The sequence below is a fragment of the Tetrao urogallus genome (assembly GCF_951394365.1).
Source record: "Tetrao urogallus genome assembly, contig: scaffold_263, whole genome shotgun sequence".
NCBI lineage: Eukaryota > Metazoa > Chordata > Aves > Galliformes > Phasianidae > Tetrao > Tetrao urogallus.
Genome location: NW_027638917.1, coordinates 748 through 8,791, shown reverse-complemented (window position 1 = coordinate 8,791; position 8,044 = coordinate 748). Strand labels below are relative to the sequence as shown.

The following is an 8,044-nucleotide window of genomic DNA, read 5'->3' as shown; positions in this document are numbered from 1 at the left end:
AGGGTGATGGGGTCCCTATGGGGTTATGGGGTCTCTATGGAGTCTACGGAGCTCCTATAAGGTTATGGGGACCCTGTGGGGTGATGGGGTGCTTATGGGGTCCCTATGGGGTGATGGGGTTCCTGTGGGGTGAAGGGATCCCTATGGAGCTATGGGGTGTTTATGGGGTCCCTATGGGGTTATGGGGTCCTCCCTGTGGGGTCCCTGTGGGGTGATCGGGTCCCTATAGGGTCCCCGGGGGGTGATGGGGTGCTTATGGGGTCCCTATGGGGTTATGGGGTCCCTATAGGGTGATGGGGTCCCTGTGGGGTCCCTGTGGGGTTATAGGGTCTGTGTGGGGTGATGGGGTCTCTATGGGGTTATGGGGTGTTTATGGGGTCCCTATGGGGTTATGGGGTCTCTATGGAGTCTATGGAGCTCCTATAGGGTGATGGGGTCCCTATGGGGTGATTGGGTCTCTATGGGGTCCCTATGGGGTTATGGGGTCCCTGTGGGGTCCCTATGGAGTTATGGGGTCTCTACGGGGTCCCTGTGGGGTGATCGGGTCCCTATAGGGTCCCTGTGGGGCGATGGGGTGCTTATGGGGTCCCTATAGGGTGATGGGGTCCCTATGGGGTCCCTGTGGGGTTATAGGGTCTGTGTGGGGTGATGGGGTCTCTATGGGGTTATGGGCTGTTTATGGGGTCCCTATGGGGTGATAGGGTCTCTATGGAGTCTATGGAGCTCCTATAGGGTGATGGGGTCCCTATGGGGTCCCTATGGGGTGATGGGGTCCCTGTGGGGTCCCTGTGGGGTTATAGGGTCTGTGTGGGGTGATGGGGTCCCTATGGGGTGATGGGGTCCCTATGGGGTGATGGGGTGCCTGTGGGGTGATAGGGTCCCTATGGGGTCCCTATGGGGTGATGGGGTGCTTATGGGGTCCCTATTGGGTCCCTATAGGGGGCTCCCTGTGGTGTTATGGGGCGATTTCGGCGTTATTGGGGGCATTTGTCGCGCCCCCCCTCCCCCCCCCCTCCAATTTTGGGTCAATTTGGGTGGATTTTGGGTCCAGTTCTCTCCATTTAGGGTCCATTTGGGCCCATTTAGGGTCGATTTGGGTCCATTTAGCCTTGATTTGGGGTGGATTTGGGTCCATTTCAGGTCGATTTCTCTCCATTGTGGCTCCATTTAGGGTCGATTTGGGTCCATTTTGGGTCCATTTAGGGTCGATTTGGGTCCATTTAGGGTCAATTTCTCTCCATTTGGGGTCGATTTGGGTCCATTTAGGGTCAATTTCTCTCCATTTCTCTCCATTTAGGGTCAATTTGGGTCCATTTAGGGTCAATTTCTCTCAATTTAGGGTCGATTTGGGTCCATTTAGGCTTCATTTGGGGTCGATTTGGGTCCATTTTGGGTCGATTTCTCTCCATTTAGGGTCGATTGGGGCCCATTTAGAGTCCATTTGGGACCATTTAGGGTCAATTGGGGTCGATTTGGGTCCATTTAGGGTCAATTTCTCTCCATTTCTCTCCATTTAGGGTCGATTTGGGTCCATTTGGGTCGATTTCTCACTTAGGGTCAGTTTGGGTCTATTTGGGTCCATTTAGGGTCAATTTGGATCCATTTGGGTCCATTTCTCTCCATTTAGGGTCAATTTGGTTCAATTTAGGTTCGATTGCGGTCGATCTGGATCCATTTGGGTTCATTTCTCTCCATTTCTCTCCATTTAGGGTCGATTTGGGTCCATTTCTCTCCATTTAGGGTCAATTTGGGTCCATTTCTCTCCATTTGGGGTCCATTTGGGTCCATTTGGGGTGGATTTGGGTCGACTGGGGTCGATTTCTCTCCATTCTGGCTCCGTTTGGGGTCAATTTGGGTGGATTTGGGGTGGATTTGGGTCCATTTCTCTCCATTTTGGGTCTATTTCTCACCATTTAGGCTCCATTTGGGGTCGATTGGGGTCCATTTGGGTCCATTTCTCTCCATTTAGGATCGATTTGGGTCCATTTAGGCTCCATTTGGGGTCGATTTCTCCCCATTCCAGCTCCATTTAGGGTCGATTTGGGCCCATTTAGGGTCAATTTCTCTCCATTTAGGGTCGATTTGGGTCCATTTTGGGTCAATTTCTCTCCATTTAGGGTTGATTTGGGCCCATTTAGGCTCCATTTGGGGTGGATTTGGGTCCATTTGGGTCCATTTCTCTCCATTCCAGCTCCATTTAGGGTTGATTTGGGTCGATTTCTCTCCATTTAGGGTCAGTTTGGGTCCATTTGGGGTCGATTTGGGCCCATTTGTCACCATTTAGGGTCAATTCGGGTTCATTTAGGCTCCATTTGGGGTCGATTTCTCTCCCTTTAGGGTCGATTTGGGCCCATTTAGAGTCCATTTGAGACCATTTAGGGTCGATTGGGGTCGATTTGGGTCCATTTAGGGTCAATTTCTCTCCATTTCTCTCCATTTAGGGTCGATTTGGGTCCATTTGGGTCGATTTCTCACCATTTAGGGTCAGTTTGGGTCCATTTGGGTCCATTTAGGGTCAATTTGGATCCATTTGGGTCCATTTCTCTCCATTTAGGGTCAATTTGGTTCAATTTAGGTTAGATTGCGGTCAATCTGGATCCATTTGGGTTGATTTCTCTCCATTTCTCTCCATTTAGGGTCGATTTGGGTCCATTTCTCACCATTTAGGGTCAATTTGGGTCCATTTAGGGTCGATTTGGGTCCATTTCTCACCATTTAGGGTCAATTTGGGTCCATTTAGGGTCGATTTGGGTCCATTTCTCACCATTTAGGGTCAATTTGGGTCCATTTAGGGTCAATTTGGGTCCATTTCTCACCATTTAGGGTCAATTTGGGTCCATTTAGGGTCGATTGGAGCCCATTTCTCACCATTTAGGGTCAATTTGGGTTCATTTAGGGTCGATTTGGGTCCATTTCTCATCATTTAGGGTCAATTTGGGTCCATTTAGGGTCGATTGGAACCCATTTCTCACCATTTAGGGTCAATTTGGGTCCATTTAGGGTCGATTTGGGTCCATTTCTCACCATTTAGGGTCAATTTGGGTCCATTTAGAGTCGATGGGAGCCCATTTCTCACCATTTAGGGTCAATTTGGGTCCATTTAGGGTTGATTTCTCTCCATTTAGGGTGGATTGGAGCCCATTTCTCACCATTTGGGGTCGATTTGAGTCCATTCGGGTCAATTTCTCACTATTTAGGGTCAATTTGGGTCCATTGCGGCTCCACGTGGGGTCGATAAGGGGGCTGTGGGGCGGCTGTGGGGCGGCTGTGGGTCGTGCTGTCACTCAGGGATGTCGATGACCAACTCGTCGTCTCCATCCATGCCGTCGTCGCCGCTGCCGTCGCCGCCGTCGCTGAGGAGGCGCCGTGGGACGGTTTGGGGCACCGGGCCGGGGGCTTTGGGGGGGGGAGGGGGGGCGGCCACGGGACCCCCCCCAATTCCACGGGGGGGAGGAAAAGGCAGCGAGGGGGGGGGGGGCGGCCGGGAGCTGCGGGGAGGAAAGGGTTAAATGGGTCAATGGAAAGGGGGCGGGGCTTAGAGAGGGGGCGGGGCTTAGAAGCCAAAGGGAAATGGGGTGGAAGTGGGCGGGGCTTAGAGTGACAATTGAAAGGGAAGGGGTGGAAGTGGGCGGGGCTTAGAGAAGGGGCTGGGGGTGGGAAAGGGGAGGGGCTTCGAGAGCATTGAAAGGGAAGGGGTGGAAGTGGGCGGGGCTTAGAGAAGGGGCGGGGCTTAGAAGCCAAAGGGAAGGGGCGGAAGTGGGCGGGGCTTAGAAGAGGGGCTGGGGTGGGAAAGGGGAGGGGCTTAGAGAGCATTGAAAGGGAAGGGGGGTGGAAGTGGGCGGGGCTTAGAAAAGGGGCGGGGCTTAGATTGACAATTGAAGGGGTGGAAGTGGGCGGGGCTTAGAAAAGGGGCGTGGCTTGGTTAAATAATGGCTTTGGGAAAGGGGCGGGGCTTACAGAATGGAATCAAAAGAACAGGTTGGAAGTGGGCAGGGCTTAGGAAAGGGGCGGGGCTTAGCCACTGGCTGGGGTTGGGAAAGGGGAGGGGCTTAGAGGGACAGAATTGAAAGGGAAGGGGGTTGGAAGTGGGCGGGGCTTAAAAAAGGGGCGGGGCTTTAAAAAGGGAGGGGCTTCGAGGGATGGAATCCAAAGGGAAGGGGCTTGAAGTGGGCGGGGCTTAGAAAAGAAGTGGGGCTTAGCCATTGGCTGGGTATGGGAAAGGGGCGGGGCTTAGAGGGACGGAATAGACGGGGCGGGGTTTAAAGTGGGGGGAGCTTGGATAAGGGGGCGGGGCTTTAGAAAGGGGGCGGGGCTTAGTGGCAGGGTACCTGTGGGTACCTGTGGCAGAACCTGCAAGGAAGAACTGGGTTCTATGGGGCAGAGTTGGGACTTATGGGGCAGGATCAAAATCTATGGGGCGGGATTGAGAGCTACGGGGCAGAATGGGGATCTATAGGGCAGGATCAGAGCCTAAGGAGCAGGATGGGGATCTGTGGGGTGGAATTGGAATCTATAGGGCTGGATCGGGATGGGACAGAACTGGGATCTGTGGGGCAGAACTGGGATCTATGGGGCAGGGTGAGCGCGTACCTGCAGGCGTCGGGATCCCTTATTGCGGCGTGTGGGGCCGCGCGGCCGCTCGGGGGGGGCCAGGTAATCGGCTGGGAAGGGGCTGTAGGGGGGGGAGGCCAGCTGGGGGGGCAAAGGTCAAAGGTCAGAGGTCAGGAAGAGCTGTGGGGGTTGGGTCTGAGGGTCTGACCGCAAGATGGCGGCTCGCACCCCCCCCAAAAATGGCAACCCGCCCTTCCAAGATGGCGGCGCCAACTCCCCAAGATGGCAGCTTCCTCTCTGCAATATGGCGGCCTCTATAACCCAAGATGGCGGCTCCCAGCAGAAAATGGCCGCCCCCGCACCCAAAATGGCTTCCCCTTCCCACTGCCCCCCTCCCCAAGATGGTGGCTCACAGCCCCACCCCGCACCCCTGCTCCAATATGGCGGCCCCCTCTCCCCAAGATGGCGGCTCCCGCACCTGGGCGGCCATCTTGCCAGAAGCGACTCACCGTGCTTAGGTAGGAAGTGGGCGGAGCCAGGCTGGGGGCAGGCGGCGGTGACGCCCCGCCCCCCGTGGGGCTGCGCTTCCTATTGGACAGAGGAGCAAAGTGTGGCGGCCATGTTGGGGGGAAAAAAAGAGGGTGGGGCTTCCCCAGGCCACGCCCATTCCATTACCTTTTAAGGGGAGGCGGCTCCGCCCCCTTGGGCGTTTCCCCATCGCTGTCAGAGGAGGCGGTGGCGTCCGAATCTGTAGATCGCGATATGTCACGACATGACACCGCCGTACAGCGCGGCACATCCACACATACCATAATATGTCGTGACACGTCACGATACAGCACAGCATGTCGCGATATGTCACGATACGGCACGATAGGTTGTGATGTCACATTGTGGTGTCACGACATCGCATGATATGACTTAATATTCCATGATACGTCCCAAAATAGATGCATCACAACCCCATATATCGTAACATATCGCAACATGTCGCGATATGCTGCAAAATATCATCACACAACGCCACGCTATATCGCAATATTTCACGGTGTATGATGACACACTGCAATGTATCACGATACACCAAAACGCGCCTTTCTCTCTCATGCTGTACTGTGATACGATGTCGCGATTCCTGGCAATATATCGCGATAGATCACAACACCTCGTGACAGACTTAGCAGTAACTCACTGCATCCACCCAGCAGAAATCGTGATATCTTACGGCGCGTCACGATATGACACCGCTGTACATCATGACACGTGGACACATAACATAATATGTCGTGATATGTTATGATACAGCACAGCATGTCGTGATATATCACGATAGGGCACGATAGGCTGTGATGTCACGTTGTGGTGTGTCATGATATCGCATGATACGGCCTGATGCTCCATGATACATCTCAAAATAGATGCGTCACAACCCCACATATCGTAACATATCGCGACGTGTCACGATACGCTGTAAAATATCAGCATTCGGTGCCATGATGTGTCCTGATTTTCCACGCTGTATCACGATACATAGAATAAATCGCGATATGCCACAAACACGTCTTTCCCTTCTATGGTATATCGTGATACCACGTCACGATTTCTCACAATATATCGCGATATATCGTGACATATCTTAACATGCTTCCCAATAATTCGGTGCATCAATTTATCAGACATCACCAAGACGTCTCACCACAAACCAGGCTGTATCACGACGTATTGCGATACGCTGCCCGACGTCGCAATATATCACGATGTATCCCGACATATCGCGATATGTCACGACCTGGTCCCCAGTTCCTTTCCCCATACCTGAGGAATCGTCGTCCACCTGTTCGTACTGCAGCAGCCGGTCCAGCAGGAAGCTGGGGGGCACAGAAAGGGGTTGGGGGGCACAGGGGGGCGCTATGGGGCTCCTGGGGGGCACTGAGGATGGGGGGAGGGAAGGGAGGCTATGGGGCAGCTATGGGGCAGCTATCTGGTCGCTATGGGGCACCAATGGGGCAGTTTTGGGGCAGCTATGGGGCAGCTATGGGGTCTCTATATGATATCTATAGGGCAGTTATGGAGCCGCTAAGGTGTACCAATGGGGCAGCTATGGGGCAGCTATGCAGCCTCTGTATGATATCTACAGGGCAGCTATGAGGCAACTATAGGGCAGTTATGGGGCTGCTATGGGGCAGCTATGGGGTCTCTATATGACATCTATGGGGTCTCTATGGGGCGGCTATGGAGCAGCTATGGGGCAGCTATGGGGCACTTATGGGGCAGCTATGGGGCCGCACCTCTTGTCCCGTGAGACCCGCAGCAGCCTGCGCTGTGCGCGGCGCAGCTCCTCCTGGAAGCATTCCTGTTCCTATGGGGGGCGACAGCCCCACAGAAACGTCTCAGCCCACAGCCCTGCCCCATAACCCAGCCCCATAACTGACTCCATAACCCTGCTCTACATCCCTGCCCTATAACCCCACTCCATAACCGACCCCATATGCCAGCCCCATAACCCGCCCCATAACCCCACCCCATAACCCAGCTCCACACCCCCACCCCGCAACCTGGCCCCATAACCAGCCCCACATCCTCACCCCATAACCCTGCCCCTAACCGACCCCATAACTGACCCCATAACCCGCCCCCATAACCGGCCCCGTAACCCTGCCCCACATCCCACCCCATAACCGGCCCCATAGCCCTGCCCCACACCCTCACCCCATAATCGGCCCCGTAATCCTACCCCACATCCCCATCCCATAACCGGCCCCATAGCCGTGCCCCATAAGCGACCGCATAACCCGGCCCCACATCGGACTCCATAACCCAACCCCATAACCGGCCCCGTAGCCCTGCCCCACATCCCCACCCCAAAGCCCGGCCCCATAAGCGGCCCCACACGCCGTTCCCCTCACGTAGAGCAGCAGCCGCAGCCGCCTCTTCAAGGCCCGGTATCGCCGCCGGCAGCCGCTCCCCCCGCCGCCATCTGGATCCGCCGCTCCGTTCATCTCCCGGAAGTGAGAGCCGTCGAGACTTCCGCTTCCGGCGTGCGAAGATGGACGCTTCTCATTGGTTGACGGCTTCAACCCGGAACAAAAAGGGTGGGACGAAAGGCGGAAGTTGGCTCTTTGACGTCAATATCAGGCGGCGGAAGCTGATGGCGGCAGTTTCGCCCCATGGGGATCCGTGGGTCCGACGGCGGGGCGACGGTTTGGGGTCGGGGAGGCGCGCGGGGCACTTTGGGTCTGGGGGGTAAAGGTGTGGGGTGAGAAGGGGAAGCGCGGGGCGCTATGGGGCCTGCAGGCCTTTATTTGGGGTCTGGGGAAGCAACTTCCGCTCCCGGCATGCACCGCGTAGCAACACGGTTTGGGCCGGTCGCCGGCTCGCCCTGCGGGCTGATTGACTGAACGTATCAAGTCCGCCGGAAGAGGCGGGGTTAAAGGCGGAAGTCAACGCTGGAACGCCATCCGCAGTGGACCGCAGTTCAAAGCAGCGCTGTCGG

At 55.5% G+C, this 8,044-nt stretch overlaps 1 protein-coding gene across 1 annotated transcript; it reads right to left on the bottom strand.

Moving 5' to 3' along the window:
• Positions 1-3,280: 3,280 nt before the first annotated feature.
• On the bottom strand, positions 3,281-7,550 carry LOC306957647 (INO80 complex subunit E-like; the record flags this gene model as incomplete). Its single annotated transcript, XM_079551122.1, is given in 8 exon segments — positions 3,281-3,475; positions 3,477-3,488; positions 4,591-4,692; positions 5,061-5,139; positions 5,227-5,299; positions 6,367-6,419; positions 6,840-6,910; positions 7,458-7,550. Coding segments are annotated over 8 exon segments (678 nt in total).
• Between the last annotated feature and the right edge of the window lie 494 nt (positions 7,551-8,044).